At 41.1% G+C, this 24617-nt stretch overlaps 1 protein-coding gene across 1 annotated transcript in view; it reads right to left on the bottom strand.

Annotated features, from left to right (window-relative positions):
* TSPOAP1 (TSPO associated protein 1) overlaps window positions 1-24617 on the bottom strand; it is a 2768302-nt gene that overhangs the window by 649928 nt on the left and 2093757 nt on the right. Inside the window, exons 31-34 of the mRNA XM_086954028.1 lie at window positions 19490-20672; window positions 13609-13664; window positions 3523-3631; window positions 3085-3332 (exon numbers count right to left, since the gene is read on the bottom strand). Coding sequence (XP_086810154.1) covers window positions 3085-3332; window positions 3523-3631; window positions 13609-13664; window positions 19490-20672 — 1596 coding nt within the window. The remainder of the gene's footprint in view (window positions 1-3084; window positions 3333-3522; window positions 3632-13608; window positions 13665-19489; window positions 20673-24617) is intronic.

Below are 24617 nucleotides of genomic sequence, written 5' to 3'. Positions count from 1 at the left end.
ACAAATAATTAATGAGTTTCAGAATTTTTACGCAGAACTATATGAGAGCCAGGAGCTAACAGCACAGCACATTGACACTTATTTGAAAGGGACGAACACCCCGTGATTAGACGACGCTCAAGCAACTTTGCTAGATGCCCTCATTAGGGTCAAGGAGGTTATTTCCGCAATCTCCCGCCTCGCGCTATTCAGATCCCTGAACGCTAATAGATTCCCTGCCATTTTTTTAAAAAACATTGCCAGGTCCTGGTTCCCATCCTTACAAGACTATGTAATTCGCTTGGGGGCTCTAGCTCGGTGCCCTCGACCATGCTGGCCGCATCTATTGTAGTAATACCCAAGCCAGGGAAAGAGAAGCAACTTTGTAGCTCTTATCACCCTATATCGTTGCTGAACATAGACATCAAGCTCCTTTTGAGTATTTTAGGAGATTGGTTGGGTCCCATGATGCCGGGTATCATAGATCCTGACTAGGCAAGATTTATAGAGGGTAAGCAGAGTAGTGACAACACGAAACACATTCTGCATCTCAATGACAAGGTGGATCACACAAGCCTGGAATACTTTCTCTTGACAGTCGATGCTGAAAAAGCATTCAACAGGGTGCATTGGCAATACATGGAGCAGACTCTGGCCATTTCGGATTAGGTGACCATTTCCGTGCTTGGGTTACGAGTTGCTATGGTTCCCCTAAGGCCACTGTTAGAGTTAACGGTGTCTAGTCTCCTCCCTTTCCTATAGGTAGAGGTACCAGACAGGGGTGCCCCTTGCCACCCCTGCTATTTTATGTGTACATAGAACCCCTAGCACAGCGGATTAGACATAATCCACCAATTGAAGGCATTTCCTTTGGAGGTGAGAAACATACAGTTAGCCTATATGCAGATGATTTATTGGCCTCCCTAATCAACCCTGTTACCTCTCTCCCAGCCTTTCTCAAGGTGTTCTCCATTTTTAGGGCTAGCATAGGGGCTCCGGATAAATGTTGGGAAAACCAGGTCTATGGTCTTATCACTTACAAGCAAACACCTGTCCATGCTAAAAGACAGATGCCCAGTGAGTTGGGTGAAGGGGTCCCTCCCATACTTGGGGATTCAGCTCGCACCATCAGTAACTCAAACAACTGCGACAAATTACAACATTCTCCTACGGCAAATTAAAGGCAAGCTGCACAGTTGAAAGAACCATAACCTCTTCCTTTTGGGGTGAATCGCAACCATTAAAATGTCCATACTACTGAAGATTTTATATCTTTTCCAGACATTTCCAGTTTCCCCTCCCGGAGGGTGCTCCTTACGCTACAGAGAAAGCTTCATAGGTTTGCGTGGCTTGGACCTTGCATGAGGAAGAGTTTGTGCTATCTGGGGCCGGGCGAGGGGGAGTTGGCTATCCCAGATTTGAAGAGGTATTTCCAGGCAGCTCAGATGAGGTACCTAGTGGAATGGAATAGGGAGGAGTCTGAAAAACATTGGTTATTCTAAGGTAGAGCAATTGCACTGCTTCCCCTTTGGAAGATTCAGTTTCTTAAAAGAGCAAACAGGCCGTGGAGCCTCATGGGCTCCCCATCACCAAGATGGTGGTGGAGGTGTGGGACTCCATGGCGGGCCGTGGGGGGCTCACTACGTTCCCATCCCTCATGACACCACTATTCAAAAACAGAGATTTTACCTTGGGGACATTCGTGTCCTGGCATCGGACACCATGACGCCCTGCAGGCCACATGTTTGATGAGACGGGAATCCTCACCTTCACACAATTGGGTCAACAGTACAACCTGCCGAATTGGAAAGACTCTGATACCTCCAGGTTCGCCGATGGCTTTTGCACCCCACCAATCTACAGAGTTTTAGAAGACGCCTTACCAAGTATGAGAAATGGCTAGTCACAAAGTCCACAGACAGGTGATCTCAAAACTCTATGTCCTACTGCGCCATCCCGCCCCCACACAGTCTATACACAGTCAAAGTAGGTGGGCAAAGGAACTCGGAAGGGAATTATCACCTAAAGAATGGGAGGAGATATACTTCAGAGTCCGACTTACTGTGCAGAACACAGCTAGTATGGAGACGGACACTAAAATAGCAACATACTGATATATGACTCTGGTATGCCTTAACAAAGGCAACCCGGAGCGTAGCCCTGACAGTTGGCAGGGATATGGTCAGCCAGGCATGCTTCTCCACATACTCTGGGAATGTCCGAAGATTGCAACGTAGTGGATCCAGATACTGGACGAAATAGACACACATTTTGACACACACATTCCCCGGTTTCCAGCCTATGTAGTCTTGGGCCTTCCCAATCCATTGACCTTCCCACTTAAATCTCGCAGAGGTAGGCAGATTGGGTTAGCACTCAGAGCAGCGCTTCAGAACATTCTCACGCACTGGGGGTCCGCTACTACTCCTACACATCTTAGTTGGCTCCATAGAATATGGTACATACTAGGGATGGAAAGAATGTCTGCCACCCTCACAACATCTAAGGCCTCATTCTGCGAAATATGGCATCCATTTCTCAGTCTCTTAGCCACTGAACTCGGAGAGCTTACCTGTACCAAATACCTGTGCATCCTCTGGCTTTCTGAGACGGAGAAGCCCATGCGATGACTACAAGAGGTATAGCTACTCCTCCCTATAACAACAAGGCCAAAAACCTTTGAACTGAGTACTGGGAAAGGGTGGGAGGGCTTGTGTTTGGTTTCTTTGATATTGTTATGTTAAGATGACAGATAAAATCCACATATTAAGTTAAGAGACACCTGCGATGGTGACTTGCATACAATATATGCAAGCTGGATATGATTGTTTAATTGCTGTATCCCATTGACTTAGCGGCTTGTGAATAAAAGATTTAAACCATAAAAGATATTTGTAAGTTACAAAGTGTGCCCGCATCCATGAACAAACATGGGAATAGCATAACATTTATTAAGCACCTAGGATATGGACAGTGATTTATCTAGACTGGATACTGAGTCAAATAAAATGCAAAGTTGTTTAACCATTAAAAAAAAAGAATAATCCATGCAGCATAAATAGCACTATGCTAAACGCACATAACTTCTCTTAGAAGTCTGCTCACCTTTATTATCTGCCCTTCCTTGAATGGTAGCTCCTCAAAAGCAGCATCAGGGTTGGGCGACATTGTTACTGGGTCATATTCAAACAGTGCCACAAAAAGGCGCAGAGAATCATCACGGGGATACTTTTTAGAACTCCTCACCCCTTCCAGGATCGCTGGTTTTGACAATTCCAAATCGGACTCCTTCATCACCTCTAAAGTTACTTTTTTCAAGCCTTCAGAAGTCAAATCTTTTAAATCGTCTTGAGCTGCACAAATAAAGAAAGGTAGGAAAATTGTATTTGAAAAGCAGACACTCATGCATGCATTATGGAACTTAAAGAACCACCCTGAAGGAGAGTTATCTTTCTTCGTTATGTGAATACACACATCATGCAAAGCATTCTTTCTATCCAGGAAATTAAATTTAGAACCAAGACTTACCACTTGGAAACTCACCTTCATCATAATAGTTTGCTTGCTGGTTTAGTTTTATTTTCCTGATTGAACCCTTTTTCAGTGGAGCACCTGTTGATGGCTGTAATCGGCAGTCTCTGCTTCGACTTTCCTAAAATGTAACACAAGGTAATGAAGCAAAGGAAAAATCTTACAACTCTGCCACATTAACTGTAAACAGCTACATGCTAGCCACAATGAAGGGGACACACACACACACACACACTTTTTCGGGTGCTGTTTCATGATACTCTTTACGCCAACAGACCAAGAAAGCTATGAATTACAATATTCCTCTTCAGTGTCAGAAATTAAAGTGGAAACTGTGAGACAGATTCACTGCACTAAATATTCACAATCTTTCTAGGATGAAAATCTCCTTGCAGGTCAGTTTGGAAACCTATTTTCATGTAGTCGATTAAATCACTTCAAGTCGGCAACACAAAAAGAGTTAACACGATGTAAGTACACTTCTCCATCATAAGAATCTTTCAGGAATTCCTGAACAGATATAGATATCGGCAGAATAACAAAAAACTTTAGAAAAGGACAATGCCTATCTAAAGCCATGTTTTCTTATATTTTAGAGTGTAACCAAACATTTTTTAACTGCCACATAAAGCAGTTAAATGCTTCTTTTTGTTAAACAAAAGAATAAAAGAAAAAGATAGGATTCATCACTTTACAGTAAGGAAACCTGCACTGTGCTTTAAAAAAAGCTATTTTTGAACTTGACAGGTAGTTCTTTTTTTCCGCATGTAGGATTCCTGACCTAGCCTGTCTTGAAATAAGCATTTGGATCTTAGGAAACAGTAAATCTTCGGTGTCCCACAAGGACAGGTTGTGACTTACTTTAACATGGAATTCTCATTGACACTCATAAAAGAGTGAAAAAAGGTGGACACAAAGAAGATAAAGGACATCTAAATAAACGGGTACTGCAATCTAACCTAGGCAGCAGCGTCTTGCAAAACTATGAACAAATGTTCAGGTAGCTGCTCTGCTAATGTTACCATGAGAGATGTTTACTAGGAATTGTTGCAAGGCTGTTCTTTATGTGGTAGAATGAACCCCAAGTTATTCTGTGAGGGATTTGTTTGCCTTTTGGTAGGAAGCTACTATACAGGATCCTATTTAGCATGGATGTCACTATTCATGTATGGATGGCACCACAGTTTACAAAGACTGTTTGTACTTCTTAGGCTGCTTTGTTGTGTACATACAAAACCCCTTTTACATATGGCTGTTAAGGGACCGTTCAGCTGCAGAAAACACCTAGGAAGTGATGCATCGAGAGAAGAAGGAAGATGGCGTCTGTGTGAGCGGTCGCAGCGGCTGTCCTCTGCGGTGCTGGGTGGATATAGCCTCGAGAATACCTCTCTATTACCCGGCATTACCCGACGTTCCCAGCATATGCATATGCATTACCTGTATTACCTGCGCCTGCCATTAAGATTCCCCACGTTTACCGGAGATACTCTGATCCGGTCTTATTAAGCTACAGTGACATGTCAAAAAACTGTAAAAAGGGAAATGGAATGGAAAAATACAGAGAGCTTTAAGTGAACCCTCGAGTGAAGATCGAGTGAAAAGAAGTAAGCACGCCAAACGCGGCATCATCACTTTTACTTCGCTTCACTCTACAGCATCGTGGTAGGAATATCGCCTATGCCCCAAAGGCGAACTAACTTTGACAAACTGGCTTCTGACTTTTGAGAATGATAACTTTGGCCTTTACTGCTGCCCCTGCTCCTTGCTATCGGTTGAAGATCTGTATATTGTATATCGTGGCAGCGGCGGACTAAAAGTGAATGTCTGATTATAATTTCGTCTGTTTTTCTGTCTTTTCCTGCTTTTCACCTCTGATTTGACCCTAACTCACCCCTCATTTGTTGACTCCGCACCAACATCAACACCTCTGACAGTGACAAGTGATGCTCTCTCCTCTCTGAAAACACTGATACTGTAAGCCTTTCCTCACTCTCCGTGGCTCTAAGGGCTCTAAAGGCTTCATCTGCTAACACGAGAGCAGGGGCTTTAATCTCACGCGCTCTGTGTCCCACGTGTCCTACGCTTCCCGTTACCAGGGAAACCCCCGAGAAACGCTGCAGGCACCTGCTGCGGGAAGGCAGAGGGAGGGCTGAGGCTGGGAGAGAGGAAAAAGAGCTGTGGACCTGTAAGGGCGAATGGTGCTCTTAGACAGAACGATTTTAAACAGGAGCTGCAGCCTTGAACTCCGCGCTGGTACTGGGACTGGGTCTGGAACTCTGGCCACCACATCTGTCCTATCTGGCATTGTTTTTTGTTCTCCAGCTAAATTTGGGACTACAAAACTTCAATTGTGTCGACTCAGCTCCTCTATTACTGCTCCCTCACAGAGTATATTAAATATATGCTTTAAGGAGATTAGGCACAAGAGAGAGAGAGGTCAGAGTAACATTGAAATTCTATTGAGAAAACATTCCCATTCTAAGAGAGAAATCCAAATAGGGCAATTACGAACTCTGCGAACTCAGCGAAGCCAAATGACGGGCCCAAGAAAGCCAGGAAACAATCACAACGGGATTGCCACGCCATCTAAAGCCATAAATATGGAGAGAAATATTGAAGAGGAGAGAGAGAGGGCAGAGAGGACGGTGGAGGAGAGGAGCTCATCGCACAAGTGGACCAGAAAGTCCAAAAAAACCAAAAAGGCCAAAAAACACAAACAGCAGCTTTAAATAAAAAAAGACCCACAAAGAAAAAGAGCATGAAAAGGGAGATGAAGAAAGCGCAAATCTACAAGGGGGTACATCGATCCGAGCAGACTCGGTGTGCTCAAAGGATGTGATAAACCTAGAAAATCAAACCCCTGAAAACGCCGAGATCGAGGAGACATCTGAGGAAGCGTCTACGCTGCACATAGATAACAGACATAAGGGCCCTGAGGCTAGAGGGGCTAGAGCAAAAGAAAAAGAAAAAGACACGGCAAGAAACGAACCCCAAGAGAGAAGAAAAGCTAAAGATAAAGATAACAATGCAGGAAAAAAACTGGAGAAAGAAAGGGAAAAGAAAAAGTGCAAGGAGAAAGAGAAAGAGAAAGAAAAAACGGCTGGCAAAAAGAAGGATAAAAAGGGAGATACAGAAGAAACTGAGGAAAACGCCAAATTGGAGTTAATGGCCAAAAAAGCAGAGGCTACAGACCATCAAAAATTTAAAAGCTGCTGCTAAGAATACCGGTCTATCGACTACTTCCCAACCAAGAATATCTAATATATTTCTTCGCCCAAAGGAATGTCCGAAGGAAAGTCTGAGCGATGCATCGACAAATGAAAAAGTACAGAGTCAACTGCAAAGCAAGAACTCTAAAGAGCTGAATGAAAACCGCAAGGATGCTCAAAATATGGTCTTAGCTGAAACCAATATTGAAGGAAACAATTCCACGAGGTCAGGCGAAGGAAGTATGAAACCTGACCCAAAAATAAAGAGCAACGAGACAAAGTCATCCATAAAAGAGGATACAGCGATATCTAAGCAGAGAAAGCAATCTGATCAAAAAGAGATGAATCAGAAACTTGAGCATCTACACCCCTCTTTTAACACCCAAACGCCCCCAGCTGGGAAAGAATCATATGCAGCTACTCACTCACTTTCTGACGAAGACTCCGCATCAGAATCAGAAATATATGAAACCGGGATGTCTATCTCAAGTGACCTACGTGAATCAAGCAACTCAAATGAATCAAATCCCAGTGCGCAAACTGGTTCTGTACCCCTGGAGATTTCGGGCTTCAATGACTCAAGATTATCCAGCGAAATTAATTTCAGGAAGAAAAGGAGCGGGGGAAAAAAAAAGGATGAAACTTAAAAAAGGGGAAAATATGACGAACGAGGAGACCACAGATCCCGGTAACCACACAGATTATGCAAAAAGTAGACCTAATTCTACTCGAAAAAGCCTAATGACTAAATCACTGGGTGAAATGTCACGACAAAGAACAAATGAGCCCTCATTAAGCGAGGTGCTAAGCTCAATAAAAAACTTCCATGAGGATGTGAAGAAAGACAGCCATAGAAATCTCATGGCTATTGAAAAACTGCAAAGTGCAGTGAAAAAAGTGGGTAACATTTGTTCTGAGATGTCTGAGAGGATGGTCATTATGGAAACCCGCACTGAGAATCTTGAAACAGATATCGTCAAACTCCCAAAAAACGAAAAGGAACAAGATGGAGTAATAAAGGATTTCATGGCTAAAGTGGAAGATCATGAAAACCGATCTAGAAGAAACAATTTAAGATTCCTGGGAATCCCAGAAAACTTTGAGGGAAACGACGCTAGAGGAGCAATGATCAACATTCTTAAAACATCTTTTCCGGAGTTGGAGGCCTGGGATATGGAAAGGGAGATACAACGGACTCATCGTTTTCCCCTAATGCCATCAAAACATTCTAACAAACAAAATCAATATTCCAGGGCCATATTGATTTACTTCGGCAATTTCCTTCTCCGTGAAGCAACCTATGACCTTGCCAGACCGACTACTCAAAGAGAATATATGGGATTCAAATTTTTTGCCAGACCGGATTTCGCTCACTCTACAGTTGAGCGAAGATGGAAAATGCGCCAGCTATTTGAACCCTTTGGAAAAATTGGAGCAAAAGTATTTTTGCAAAATCCTGCACGCTTGAAAATCATATTCAAGGTAACAACAAAAAATGTTAACAGCGAAGTGCAGGCTGAGAACTATTTACGAGAGATCTCAGGGACTGGGCTATGAAACTCAGGGAAACAATGCAAACTGTAGGGGGGGGAAGTTAAGCTGAATTAACTACTCCATTATGTATTGTTTAGGAATTAAATTATGTAGAAACACTGTGAACTAGTATAATGTATAAGCAGGCAGGGAAACATATTTAGTCTACAAAATTAAGTGCAACATTTTTTTCATATTACCCGGGCCTCGGCCCATTAGGATTAGATAGGTATATAACAGGCACTATTAAACTAGCCCAGCCCGCAGGGGCCGCCTTCACGGATGTCACACCCCTGGTCCAGACAGGGTCAGGTAACCTTCAAAATGGTGGTGGGTGGTGGGAGGGAAAGAGGGGGTATTGGAAGGGAGGACAGGGCAGAGGGATCTCTGGGTGGGGAGGGGGTTCGGGGGACAGGTCAGACAGGTTTTTTTTTAAAACTACAGGGAAAAGGAAAACTATAAAGTTATAGCTAACAGTCTTTTAATGGGAGAGTATCTTTCCAAGATAAGTAGCATAAACAAATGGGGGTATTGAAGATGATGTCACTTAACATCTGCGGCCTAAATGACATTAGGAAGAGACAAGCAGTTGCGGTGGGTCTACAAACTATAGGCCCCAACATAGTATGTTTGCAGGAGACGCATATTGAAGGCTCTCAATTACATCTTTTAAAAACTTTAGGGTACAAATTAGTCTGTGCTACTACCCAGGGAGCTCGTGTTAGAGGGGTGGCAATCTTAGCTAGAGGCGGTGGATTTAGTTTTAATCGATGCAAAGCAGACACATTCGGGAGGTGGGCAATTACAGAATGCCAGCTTGATCAAACGCAGTTTGTTACCATCTGCTCAATTTATGGAAGCAACTGTGATGATCCCACCCTGATAAATGAGGTCTCTAGCGAATTAGCACATTGGCCATTACCAGTTCTTATCTGTGGGGACGTCAATATTAACTTACCCCCAGACTGGTCATCAAATGATAACTGGGTGTATCATGGGAGGAAACCTAAAGTGTTCAAGGCCATAAAAAATCTATGTCATATGCACAGACTTCTGGATGGGTGGCGGAACTTTAACCCTCAGGATCCTGGCTACACCTTTTTCTCAAATCCACACCGGGTGCATGTTAGGCTTGACTATTTTCTTATTTCACAGTTATTAAGCTCTTCCACACAAATAGAAAAACTGCCTCGAGTACTATCCGATCACAATCCTCTAGTATGCACCCTAGAGTTAACACAAATGGGCCAGAAGCCAAGATATTGAACCTTCGAGAAATCCCTGCTTCTTGAAGAAGATTATTGTAATCATATGCGAGCATGGATACCCACCTTTTTAGAAAATAATATAGGGAGTACCTCTATAGAGATAGTGTGGGATGCTTTAAAAGCTGGAATCTGAGGGGAAACTACACAATACTCAATAAGGGTAATAAATTGGCCAGAGACCAATATAAATTGTTATCGGAAAAACTACAGGGTTCTGAAAAAGAACTCATCAGGGCAACCCATAATTCTTTAACTGTAGAAGAGCTCACTAAAATTCAATATCAAGTAGCAATTGATAAGGCTGCTATTATGAATACATTTATTATCAAGGCAGTTAAAAAAGCCACCGCACATAGCGAGAAAATCTACGAAGTAAGCGAATCAGTTGGGTATCAACTCGCCATACGTATGAGGCAAGAAACATCTCAGAACTTCATACGTGAAATATCAGATCCAGTGGACGGCTTAATCTCAGAAAGTAACAAAATTAGAGAGGCATTTTGGCACTTCTATAGTACTTTATACAAAGAGGAAGGAGGTGACGATATAGACAGTATAAGAGAATACTTAAATCAAGGAATACCCAGCAGACTCGCCGAAGAAGATCGAGATGATCTAGAGAAGATACCAGTCCTGGAAGAAATCCTAGAGATATTGAAAGCTTTGCCTAGAGGAAAAGCAACTGGCTTAGACTCGATCCCCCTAGAGTTCTATATCACTTTCTTAGATCAAATCAAAGGGATTCTCTTGGAATTATGTGTGCACATATTTAACGGGGGGATTACCACCAAGGTCATGGTCAAAAGCGAAAATAGTAGTATTCCTGAAGAAAGATAAACCTCCTAATCAGATGGGCTCTATCACTTTACTTAATGTGGATTCAAAAATATATTCCAAATTAATAGCGAATCGTATGGCACCACTAATCCACAAACTTGTCTCACACTCCCAGCACAGGTTTATACCTGGAAGAGGAACCACAGATCATATTCATAGAGTGATCACCCTCTTTGACAGCACAGAGGTGACCGGAGACCCAATGGCGCTTATTCTTTTAGACGCTGAAAAAGCCTTTGATCGGGTCTCCTGGTCATTTCTGTGGCTGGCAATGGGTCACCTGGGATTTAAACAAGGATTCATTCAGGCAATACAAAAAATATATACCAGCCCTAAAGCAGTAGTGATGATAAATGGCAATCTATCTAAAGAATTAACAATATCAAGGGGAACTCGACAGGGATGCCCATGCTCTCCATTACTGTTTGCCATCTACATTGATCCCTTTATTCGCAGTTTGGAATCTAATGCCGGTATTATCCCTATTCGGACCCAAGGCTATATGACAAAAACTCTTGCATAGGCCAATGACATAGCCATAGTAACATCAGATCCAGTATTAGACCTACCTATAATTGAAACCGAGGCCAAACACTTTGGTAATATGGCCGGCTACATTCTCAATCAAAGTAAAACCCAAGTAGTCTTAAACAATAAATGCATCATGATAGATCCTCGAGTGACAATAAAGGCGACCTACTTAGGGGTATGTATCTCCTCCAAACTCGATAAATTGGTCGCATTAAATTTGAGCCCTCTGCTAGATAAAATGCAGAAAGATCTTCATCGTTTAAATAACCTACACTTATCTTTGATTGGCCGTGTGAACGCCTTAAAAATGGTATACTTCCCTAAACTGCTTTATATGTTCAGAGCAATCAATCTGGAAATCTCTGAATATTGGTTCAAATTGATGGAGCGTACTTTCTCTAGTTTTATTTGGTCCTATTCACAACCACGTAGAGCCTATAAGCCCTTGACTCTTCCTAGAGAAAAAGGAGGCCTAGCCCTCCCTAACCTCAAATTATATTATTGGGCTTGTATGCTCTCATATAATCATGAACTCTTTTTTTATTAGATAATAATGAGATAGTCTAAGGGGAAGACCTACCATCAATCCATCAGCTGGTATTAGGTAATGGGAGCAAGGGTTATCTGTGGCGATTTCTCTATGATAACAATCACAAAAAGGTCCGTCTAAAGACCTTACTCGGAGGGTTTAAAGCGTGGAAAGCTGTGAGGAAATTATTGGGCATCGGACGACTCTCGCTCTATTCTCCACTAAGCAATAATCCGGCTCTACCTGAAATCTTTAGTGGAGCCTGCATTAAGAGATGGACCATGACTGGAATTACACACTTTGGATGTCTTTTCGTAAATGAAGGGCTACACTAGTTTGAAACCTTGAGAGAAACATATCATTTGGAATGGAGGGACATTTTTAAATATCTACAAATTAGAGATTTTTTAACCCAAAGAATTAGAGAAAATACCTCGTTTAATAAAATACCGACAGCAGAAACGTTAATAAAACCAAAAAAATTTACGATTGGTGAGATGTATTCTCACTTGGTATCCCTTTTTCCGAACAATCTCGAGAAGGCATTACAGAAGTGGCAGGGAAAATTAACAATGACTATGGAAGAATTCAATCATGCCTATGATTTATCCCAAACCATCCTTATGTCAACCAAACTGCAAACACAATTTTATAAAACATGCTTTTTCTTGTATTATACCCCAGATAGAATCGCTAAATGGGGAAGTGGGAGGGGTACATGCTGCTTTAGATGTACATTATCTGAGGCGGATAGCATACACATATTTTCTTCCTGTGTAAATGTATCCCCCTTAAAACTGCGTATTGAATAGTTTTTAACTAAGATTCTAAAAACCAGAATAATCCTCTCTAATGAAATGATTTTGCTTGGAGTAACCAATCTCAATGAATCATCACTTGGACATGAACTAATATTTATCGCCATGGCGGTTCTAAGAATATGTATCGCTTCTGCCTGGCTAGACCCTAACCCACCATCCTTTCAACAATGGTTTTCTAGATTGCTAGCTATATTTAACTTGGAAATGGCTATATATAAAAGAACAGGCAGAAGAAGGAGGGCCAGGGGATTGAAAATTTTGAATCCTTTGATTGAGTGGTCCCAATCTCAAAGTAATTCTCTGTAACATAAAGCCATATTCTGCGGGATTTAAATACCACAAAAACCTAAATGGTTAAAGTTGCATATTATTTGAAATCTATAATTATCCAGATGTTATGTTTATCTCCTCAAAAAGAAGGGAAATGCTTTTTGGTTGTTTGAATAATCTACTTAGCCATTATTGTACAATGTACGAATTCTCAAATTTTTCTGTGTTTATATGTGAAATATTCTTTGCTGAACCTGTATGACCTGGGGGGTGAGGGTGTGGGGGGGTTTATATACACTGGGAAAAACTCAATAAAGATAACTAAAAAAAAAGGAAGTGATCTATGCATGCAAATGTGACAGCACTAGGAAAGTAACCCTCCAAAACAGTGCTGTAAACTACTTTGTGCATTAGCATAAAAGGAGGATCCATGAACTCCCAAGAAAGAGAAGGGTTTTTTGTTTAACTGAGAAACAACTCTCTTAAGAGTCTCTAAAATATTTCTTATCACTGGGATAGTAAAGAAGGAATCCTGGGAAAGACTCTTCGTTCAGGAAGAGACAGCTGCCAAGTCACCCATTAAAACAGCAAGTTACATGTCACCAAATTTAGAATGCAGGGTATTCACATTTCTATCTGGCATTTCATAGGCTCAACAGACTTTGCTGAGGAGCAGTTTTAAGACACTGTTCACTTTAATGTGAATTATGTTATGGTGAAAGACATTTTTGCTTCTTTAAAAATATTCATGCACTCTGATAAGTTTTAAATACCCATAATGTAATGAGTTTAGGAGCCAGGCTATCAAGCTCAGCAATTGCATTGTAGTGTACATTTTACCCTGCATTCTGGATAGACTGTTTTATTTATTTATTTATTTATTTATTTGCGGGTTTATATCGCGCTTGAATCGACTCCTGGAGGAGTATCTCTGCGCCCTAGGAACACCACAAGCACAGACCGGGGTGGAACCAAAAAGTATTAATATTGAAACAGAAAAGTTTTAAGCCGCTTCCTAAACACCAAATGTTCTGAACATTGTCTGAGAGCTAATGGGAGCCTATTCCATAATGCGGGCCCAGCAACAGCTAGAGCTTTACCTCCATGTCTGGCCGTCTTTGCACGGGGTACACATAGTAGAGATTGGTCGCTGGATCTGAGGGAGCGCACAGGGGAGTAAGTTATGAATTTGTTTTTTAGATATGCAGGGCCTAATCCGTTTAAGCTCTTGTGGATTAGGCAGCATGTTTTAAACCTAATTATTTGCCGGACCGACAGCCAATCTAGTTTGTCCAAAAGAGGTTTGGACGCAGATCTTGGAGGGGTGTTCAAGACCAACCAGGCCGCGGTATTCAGTACAACTTGGAGTTTGGCCAGTACTCCCTCATTTGCAGATAACAGCAGGCCATTACAGTAATCAATACGGCTAAGGACAAGAGCCTGTACCAATGTTTTCTTGATGCAGTCAGGGAGTAGGGGGAACACTTTGCGTAGAAGGCTAATGACATGGAAACATGAGCCCACACTGTAGTTGCTGTGCTGCTTCAGCGAGAGCTCATTGTCTAATCGAACTCCTAAGTTTTTCACAACATGTTTGGGGTCGGGGACTGGTCCGAGATCTTGAGGCCACCAGTCCGGAGTCCATAAGATTTTAGCCTCCCCAAAAAGCTTGACTTCGGTCTTGCCTACATTACACTGTAGGCAGTTTGATGACATCCACTGAGCCACAGATTTCATGCCCTGAGAGGAGGCTCAAGACCGATGTTTGCCAGCCGACCTGTCAAGATGTTATGTGACACAGTCTTGAACGCTGCCGACAGATCTAATAATACCAGGACAACGGAGTAGCCCCTGTCCTGATACATATGCAGATCGTCCGTAACTGACAGTAGGGTTGACTCTGTACTGTGCTTCGGCCTAAAGCCGGATTGAGAGTAATCCAGGCCTCCTGCTTGTTCGATGTAATTGGATAAATGTCGGTTTACGTGCTTTTCTATGAGTTTACCCAGGAACGGTAGCAGCGAAATTGGTCTAAGATTAGACAAGTCTGTCCACGCAATTGCAGCATTTTTCCTAATAGGTCTGACCAAAGCCCTTTTCCACTCCCTATGGACCTCACCTTGAGTCAAGGAGAGATTTACAAGTCTCTGAATCCCAGGACCTAGTTCTTTGCCAAGCATAGGCATTATTCTCGCTGGAATGGTATCAGTTGGACACCCACTCTTGATCTGACTAAATAGAGATGCTACCTCTTCTAAAGAAATAGGGGGAAATATACCTAGGGTATGGGTGGTGGAGTGAGGTTCTTCCTCGATTAGTGGTCGTATTTTATCTCCACTGAAGGACAGGTTGGAGCTGATGATTTTTTCATAAATCCCATCTGTTTTCTTGGTAAAGAATTGTGAGACTTCATCACATAATTGTTGTGATGCTAACTCAGAGCTCTCACAAGCCACTGGTTTAACAAAGGATTGAAGGATTTGGTATAGGACCCTCGGCGCAGTTCCAGCAGCTGTAAGTTGGGACGCAATATGGTCCTTGCGAGCCGTACAAATCGCTTTATGGTATCTCGTGAGGGCTACCCAGTAATGGTTCTGGTCATCAACCAAATGGGAGGACCTCCATTTCTTTTCAAGATTTCTGCCGACTTGCTTTAAGGACCTTAAATGATCTGAAAACCAGACTTCCTGCTTGTGTGCAGGACGAGGTTTGAACACCTTCAAGGGGGCAATAGCTTCTACTGCTGTTACTACTGCCCCTTCAAATTTGGTCAAAGCCGCGTCTGTGCCCTCTGTGGGAGTGAAAGGAGGTTCCACAAACTTATCACAGAAAGCTTCTTGGGTCATTTTGTGCCATTGTCTCCGTTTGCTGGGGAGGGCAGATGGGCACGTGGGAGGTGTGCTGATGTTAGGAGTATAAAATTCCACTATAAAGTGATCAGTCCAGTTTACCTGTAATGGAGGTAGGCAATTAATCAGGGGGGAATTAGACGATATTAGGTCTAATGTGTGTCCTGCTTGATGTGTTGGACCACTATTTGCTTGTATTAGGCCCAATAAGGACAGATCCGTCAATAAGGACTGTGCCTCTTTACACTCTTAATTCGCTATGTACGTTGAAATCCCCCAAAAGTAGGAAATCGCTGTCTTTATTCACATAGGGGGCCAATGCTTCCACTGGTGAGATGGAGAAATTGGCACAAGGCCCAGGGGGGCGATATACCAATGCTCCTTTCCAACTGCCTTTGGGTGCAACGTTAATTTTAAAAATTAGTAATTCAAGTTCTGGAGTGCAGAGTTCATCTAAAATGGAGATATCTATTTCCTGTTTATAAATAATCGCTATCCCACCCCCTGTCTTGGTGGGGTGATCTAGTCTGATTATTTTGTACCCAGTCGGGATTCCTAAGGTTATAGCAGGGACCGAGTGGGGTTTCAGCCATGTTTCTGTTAGAAAGCATAGCTCAGGTTCAGCAGATGAAATGAGTTCCCATACCTCGGTAGAATGTTTTGATAGCGATCTGATGTTACAAAGCAGGTTCTTGCTCCCCAGTGATATATTATGTCCAGTCTGAACAGAAATCCCCTGGATGGTTTTTCTCATAGGTACAGATGATGTGTGATCTACGATTGGCGTTGATATTCGAAATCCGCTTTAAAGTCCTTTAAGACATGTGATAGAGACTAACCCTATACCAGAAGACAATGAATACTATATGTAATGAAAATGCAACTGACTGTTAGTTAAAAAGGTAAGATATTGGGAACAGCCAAGTGTGCAGGAATCCCAGCTATGTAAAAATAAAATAAAGAAAATTTATGGAAAGCTGTAGGGCCCACTTTCTTTCATTATTCATTTAAAATAATCCAATCAAAAGCTACAGAGAATGTAGGCTCTGATTAATCATTAAGGGGCAACTGACTACCCTTCTAAGATTTCTTTAAAATGTACCTTTAGATATAAACACGAGATAGGGTTTCTCTTGTAAAGTGTAACGGAATTGTGTAAATAGGCGGAGGTATTCAGAGTTTATGAGAATCAGTGATGAAAACCTATCAAAACAAACATTTTCAAATCATTGTTTTCAGGAGAATTACTGTATGTTTGCTTCTCCCTCACGAGATTGTTGGCCAATTAAACACTTTTGTTGCTTTCTTTATTCTGTTTTGTATGCTCATATCCCTGTGATGCATAATCTATATTATTCCCTTGCGATGCATAATCTGTAAACCGATTGGATACCCATGGTGGTCATGTTCACGCTATATAAGATTTTCAAAACAAATTAACTCAATTCTTTCAAATACAATGCACCAAGACTAAGACTTCCCAGAACACGTTGGGTTGTCAAATGAAAGCCATAGATTGCAAACCTGGAGAGATCTGACATCTCTAGTTTCAGCAGACAACTGTATTCACCACAGGAATGTGCCTTAAATAAGGTCAGTTTACCCTAATGCTGAAGAAACCAAATGCAGCTCCCACAAACCTTCTTAACTTTCGCCCAATCAAGAACATCCCCACCTTGGCAAAACTCTTGGAGAAATGTGTGCTCGCCCAACTTTGTCGTTACATCGACCATTTCCAACTCCTGGACCAATGCTAATCGGGTTTCCGCCCATTCATAGCACAGAGTCGGTAATAACGCAAATCGTAGATGATGCGCTTAGAATGCTGGATCACAATGAGTCGTGCGTACTGATCCTTCTGGACCTTTCATCAGCATTTGACACTGTCAAACATGATCACCTAATTGACCTCCTGGGACACAGGATGGGGCTGTTTGGCCCGGTATTAAGCTGGTTCTCTTTGTTCCTTCAGAACAGATCCCAAAGTTTCAAGGTGGACCCCTCCCTGTCCCACCCTGCACCAGTCACCTTGGGAGTTCCTCAAGGTTCAGCATTGTCCCCCTGGCACTTTAACCTGTTCATAGAGCCTCTGACAGAAATTCTAAAATCATCCAGCATTTGTTATCATATGTATGCGGACGATACCCAACTTTACCTGAGAATCACCTCCCAGGAAGACATTTAGTCCCTCAACTCAGTCCTGCTGGAAACACAAAGCTGGCTGACACGCAATCACCTGGAGCTTAATGCTCTTAAAACGGAATTCCTACTGATCTCACCCCAACACCAATCCCTTGTCATGGAACAATGGTTTAACCAGCTGACTGCTCTTAACTGCAGACTGCACCTCGTGGACTCAGCATTATCTCTGGGTATCATTCTAGACAAAACCCTAAACATGCAGAAGCACATCAGTTCCCTCACCAAAGGAGCGAACTTTCAACTCAATTACTTAGGAAACTCAAACCCTTCCTCCATGCTCATGACCTTAAGGTTGCAGTACAAGCATTAGTGATCTCAAAGCTGGACTGTGGTAGTGCAACATGCTGCTGCCTGTCTAGAGTGAGGACGGCTCCTTTTAGGGCTGCCCTCAATTCCGCTGCTAGGCTCTTAACTGGCACAAACAAATACCACCACATCGCTCCGGACTTGAGGGAATTGAATTGGCTTCCATATGAAGCTCGGATACAGCTAAAATTGCATGCATGGCTCACAGCGCCATCCACTTCAAGACCCCGCTGTACCTCACACAGAAATTAGAACTCTTGTGTAATTCTAGAGCCTCCAGAAGCGCCAGCACCCTTTGGTCAAACCTCAAAAATTCAAGAAAAAAGACCTATAACCGAGCCTTTTCAGGGATGGCTCTGAGGATCTGGAACTCCCTTCCCGCCAAAGTCAGGTTGAACCCTTCTACTGTCTTCTTCAAAAAAGAAATCTAAGGGCTCCTGATGAAGAAATTTCTGAGTTAGCCTGGCACCGTCAACTGATTCTGGGTCCATACCCATTGACTCTGGCCTAGCCTTCCGGTTCACAAATAGGTTGGGCAATTCTAGACTTTGATTTTTGCTTGACTGTGTGTTTTCTTCTCCCTCACGAGATTGTTGGACAATTTTACAGTCTGATTTTGTCGCTTTGTTTATTCTGTTTTGTATGCTTATTCCTCTGTGATGTATATTCTGTATTATTCACTTGAGATGCATAATCTGTAAAGCGCTCTGATACCCTCAGTGGTCATGTTTGCACTATATAAAACTTTCAAAATAAATAATAAAATAAATAAATGTTTCAGAACATTTTCCAAGATGACTGTTGCGTTCAATGCACAGTCAATTTATCAACGTGTTGTTAATGTTTAAAATCACAAAATTCTCTTGAAAATAAAGGGTTCACGGAATACAAAAAAATAGTAGCCTTTTGTTGAAATGATTCTCAGGCCAATCTTCCACACTCACAAGTCATATTGGATACACAGGCATGGAGCTTTTTTTTATATAAATCCAATGTACAATAAGTATTTGTCAGCCAGAAACAATTAACTGTCATGAAAAATCGAGTACTGAAATGAAATAACACTCCTTGCGAAGAAAGTGGTGAGGCCAATAAAGTCAGAGATGGAAAGCATTTAGGGATGAATTCTGAAGATATTTATAGGGAAAAATCACAACTGAATCACAAAATGTCACATTCCAAGCAGGCAGTAAGGAATAAATGGGATATGTCAATCACTAATGGATAATTAACAGTATTTTCTGGGTGCAAAACCAATAGATTGTTCGATTCTAGTTAAGTGAATGTTAACAATGACCAAAACTGCCTTGTAATTTGTGGTGATCCATTTGTGATGATCCAGGAATTAAGAAGTCAGAGGTAATCAGGTTTAGTGGCTCCTTCCTATCTAATGGACATTTATTTTGAAGAGGAATATTGCATGTTTAATGTCTATTTGTTTATCTGAACAGCACTAAAAGCGGTTGACAATGAGTAACACACATGGAAGCGTACATGTATATGGCTGACAAAATACAGAAATTGTGTCTTATTAACCACAACTAAATTAACTGCTGCACAAGATTGAAAAAAAACATATACTTGGGTTTGGATGATTATGGGTGTGTAATGGAGTTATGGTTACTAAAAGCTGCATCCGAAGCCAGGGAAGAGTGTGGGCTTACACATATCCTGGAAAGCAGCGACACATCAGGGTTCTCCTTTCCATGTCGCTCATGCCTTTCTTTGCAAACTATTTTATTGTATTCCCTTCTCCATTCCTGATCTTCTGGATCTCTTCTGGTGTCAAAGAAGATCATCTGTGGCTGTGCCACCCTACTCCAAACAGAGGTTACAGCATTTTCACAACTCACACACACACTTCCATCATATTCCACAGCTCCTAGCTCTGTTAGCTCCTTCCTTTTCTGCATGGACAGAGTTGAATCAAACTGGCTAAAAAACCTATTGCAGCTTTCATGGTCTGCCTGGTATCCCGTTAATCTACAGTCTGGCCTCTGTTGGCTCACAGACTCAGATGTGTTGACCAGACCATCTTCATCTTCAATATCATACTCAATATCAATTTCCATTCCTTCTGTGAAGAAAGAGCTGGATGCTTTAAATGTGGGTTTGGTGAGGCAAGAAGAATGCTTGTAACAGGATTTGTGGGATGCACCTTGTCTTCCCTTCACAATGTCCAGGTCATCCTCTGGAAAGTCACAGGCCTCTGAGGTAACCCTTTCATTAAGGCCATGCATTTTTCGCCTGTCGCCTCCTGGCTGATTGCCATTGCTCAACAAGCGACTGCAATGCTCCTTTACAAATATCCGAGATTTTCTGGAACTCTCACATCGGCCTTTGGTCTGTTCTTTAGTATAACAATCTTTATTTTTGTGGCACGCTGCAATTTCAGATGAAGTACATGTTACATTATTTTCTTGCTGATTAGAAATATAGGCATTTTTTCTCGGGCACCAATCTGGCTGTGGGACAATTTGCTCGTCTGGATACAATTTCTGTAACAGTCCCTCACCAGAAGCCCCAGGTAAGGAATTTTGATCTTGCTCACAAACATTAGTTTTTGGAACTTGTTGCGGAATTGTTAATAAAGCCATGTCTTCTGCTATGTAGTGATTTAGACTCTCCTTGCTGCAACTTCGATTAACGTAGGCTTCTTGTGGTGCAAAGCGCTCATCATCATCATCTTCTTCCTCTTCAGTTACTTCAGGAATGCTGAACAGTTTCTTACTACAATGCTTCTGAAGTGGCAACTCCAGAAACTTTTCTAAAATGTCCTCATCGCTGTCTGTTTCACAAGAGTCAAGCTTTATATAGACATCATATGGGGTTGGTAGTGGGTAGGTGCCCAAATCAAAATATAAAAAAAAACAAAGAAAAAGAGAAGAGAAACAAAATCCATTAACCTACAGCAAGAATACCCACTATCAGTATAAAATGGGTAACACGAGGCAACCTCTCAGAAACACTGTCACAGAATATTGAAACAACAGTAATGCTACCAGAAAACATGTTGCATGTCAGCTCACAAGGAAGGATAACCTCATAAGCTACAGAAAGTACTCACTAGATATTACAGAGAAAGACTCATATGAACAAGAACAGACATTTGCTTGGTTTTGAATATTTATAAACCCAATTAAACACATACAACAATCAAATATACAATACTTGCCTCTAACTTCACTTTCCAAGTGCTCATAATTGTTAGAATGGTATTTCTTTTTTTATATTTTAGGCAAGTATCAAAGCTTAGCATCGAAGGTGGAGGCAAGAGGGTGAACATGCAGCACAGGATCCCGCCTTCTGCATCTTCATATGAAAACAGGATGAAGTTACCTTTTTGGTGACTCTGTTACATTTAGGGCCAGGTGTACGACCATTTTTCAAGCACAACATTGGTTGGAAACCGATTTGCTCATGCAAAATTAGCTGTGCGCAATGTACAAAAGCCATTTGCAAAACACAACTTTGCAGTCTGAATGAATACTGACTCTCAGTTCAGTTCAACTTTATTTCGGCTAATATAGCCATAAAAGCAGGAAGTACAGACAAAAGAAACATTTACAGACAAACATAAAAAAATGCCCTTGACAACAATTGATCACATAACATATTACAATTAATATAGAGGGGCAGAGTAACAATTGATTCTGTACAATTAATTATATTATACATATTCCATAAAATCCAGATAAAACCATAAAAAAGGTTAATTCCTAATAAAAAGCCAGATTAAAAGCCTAGATTAAAATCTTTAAAACTACAGAATTTTGACAAAAAGAGAACTCAGTGCATTCTGCGTTATTTAGTGCTATGGGTAAAGATTGCAGATTCCAATATTATATTACAGTTTATGTCCAAAACGTTTCCTGATAAGAATCAACCCCTGGTGGAAACTCCACTAGTATACCAAACGCACAACATTTTTAAAGTATAACAATGATAGAATATTAGTCTATTACTGATTGAACTTTTAAGTAATCACTCAAAGAGTCTCCTTATAAAAAAAAAAATTGTGTATTGAAATCTGTACATTTTTGTTGCGATTTCAAAAATACACTCAACAACCAATTAATACATGATAATTGATAAATCAAGAAACAAAATTTTTTTGTCATATAGCTGTTGTTAAACGTTGTTATCCAATTGTAATACTGAAATAATTGAAGATATAAAATCAACAATCATGAAATTATCAAACACAACTTGAAGATGCCCAATGCATTTCGGGAGGTTCCCTTCTTCAGGGGCACTGAAAGAAATGAAACATTATATCAACAATTTAATGCAACAAATTTAACTCACTGGTTTAAAAGGCAGTTCTAAATGATGAAGACACTTGAAGCGACAACTCAACCTAATTGTAGTTGATGAGCTTATTTTTAGGTCAATACAACCAATGGTGCGTCAAACATAATGCCAGAAATAGTAGATAGAACAAAACGCCGCCATGAATGTGAATTTCACATTAGAAAGATTATGAAAATTCATGTGCTAAACACCAAGATTTTTAACTAACACCACTGTGTGGATAAAAAACTGTGAAGGAACTATTTAGCTCATAATGAAACAATACTCATTTCCAACTAAAGATGTGTAAAGCGGGGCAGACGTGCTGTTAAAGGTAAAGGGCCTAACAGATCTGCTAGTGAAAAACAAATACAAAGACCATGCCGGTCATTAGAAAAAATACCATCTCATAAAATGAAAATAGTCATTGTACTCAATAATGTACCTATTCACTTACATTGGTCAACAAAAACCGCTCAAGATGACAACTGTGCTGTTCAAAAATAGTGTGTATCCGCTATCACTCAGTGTGATGCCTTCGAATCTTTGACTGAGGATGACTGTGATGCAAGGGGTGTGTCCTGAAGAATATTCAAGATTAAATTGTACTAGAGACAGTGAAGGAACTTGCGCGCATGCCCAACCTGCGAGAAATGGACAGGAACGCTGTTAGTGTGTATTTAATTACATTCTAAAAAGAATATAAACAAACCACTGTAGACATGAGAGCATATTGTGACGAACACTCGACAAGCTACAGCTAGCGTACTCTAACTAGGGCCAATGGGAAACTCTTACTGAAAAACGTGTATCGAATCCTTCACGATACTATAGTGCCAGTTCTGCCCAGAAGGATAAGAGCACTAATCCTTGAGTACTGCCTGTAGTAAAAGAAGTACTACGAAATAGGAGAGTGAACTACAATCTATGTTTGTACCCAATATTAAAATAGTAGCCATAATGCGCTCTGACAAATATTTCAACTCACCAATTAGTCAACATGCCTTTTGTCACAGAAAACGTAATATGCGAAGACTCGCAGACTCAGTCTAAAAGTAAAGTAAACGTCTGTCAGAAAACAATTCATGAGACCGAGGCTAGATAAAGAGAACAACTCTACCTACAAGAACAACCCTCTACTCACCACAGCCGAAAGAACCCGCGTAGCTTCGTTTTCCATAAACCACTGACGCGACCGCGTGTAACTCTCGGTCACCGGTCGCTATATGCTGACGTATACACAACTTATATAGAAAAAGGACTGAACTTAGCCGCCATGTCTAAATGGTGCTGAGGCAAAAACACACCTTTTCGTACACTGGAAAATATATATAGCGATTTCTGTCAAGCAAAGCCAACCCTTGACTTGCATAAAAACCAAACTACTAGAAACTGTGACTCTTAAAAATTTTTTTTGAACGCGCGCCAATTAATGCGCTAAGATTTGGAATGGAAATTAATGATTTCATCGGAATAACCGTGATCGTAAGCCCAAGTGAAATATAAGAAACAAAAGACAACAGCATTGCTGCCATGATGGAACCGAAATACTCACTGTGAAAAAAAAGAGGGCCAACAATTCCGGGTCAGAACTGATTGACATGAAAAAACCACAAACAAAGAAAGAGAGGAAAGACTACTGATAACAAGAGCTGAGACGGGATGTGTCTCAACAGTACCAAAAACGAGCACTATTAAATACTCTGAATCAAAGAAGAGAGACATGGAAAAAAATGTATAGTGTGTGCCCAAAAAAAGGAAGCTTACCTCATGCTACAGTGTAATGTAAAGATATGATAGTGAACAATGTAGACCAAAAACAGGAACCTGAGTAATGCGTGATGAAGTAGTGAAAACTTACGAATAAAATGGAAATAACTGAAAATAGAGGAAAATTAACTGAGAAAAAGGCGTGAAAAAACAGAAACGTGTGCGATTAACTAACCAAATGTGATGGTTGACCTAAATGTAAACCCATTAACAAATGATGAAAAAAGAGATGCAGACACTGTAGAGTGCTATAGGGTTAGAACAAAGAACATAGCAAAACGATATAACAATACTGTGGTAATATTACTCCTAGAATTTCATAGAAAACATTGTAATTCGATTCTGTCGTTGAGTCCACTGGGTACTAATGTTTGCAGATATTTTATCCACCAAGCTTCTCTCTGTGCTAGTAAAGTTGTGTGATTGTGATCTGGTTTAACTGCTACTATCTCCAAAATGGTATACCTAAGCTGAGCATTAGTATGTTGATGTTCTGACCAATGTGTTGCAAAGTAAGACTTAGTAGACTTAGTACGAAATGTACTTTTGTGTTCTGTTATGCGTACTTTGATCTTTCTGGAAGTCTTGCCTACATACAATGATCCACACAGACATTTGATGGTGTAGATGGCATTGGAACTATTGCAATCCCCATTGTATTTTAATGAGATTGCTTTCCCCGAATGTGG

This window comes from Lissotriton vulgaris, chromosome 2_1, assembly GCF_964263255.1.
Source record: "Lissotriton vulgaris chromosome 2_1, aLisVul1.2, whole genome shotgun sequence".
In the NCBI taxonomy this organism is placed as follows: Eukaryota; Metazoa; Chordata; class Amphibia; order Caudata; family Salamandridae; genus Lissotriton; species Lissotriton vulgaris.
Note: the sequence above shows the minus strand (reverse complement) of the source record. Positions and strands in the feature narration are given on the sequence as shown.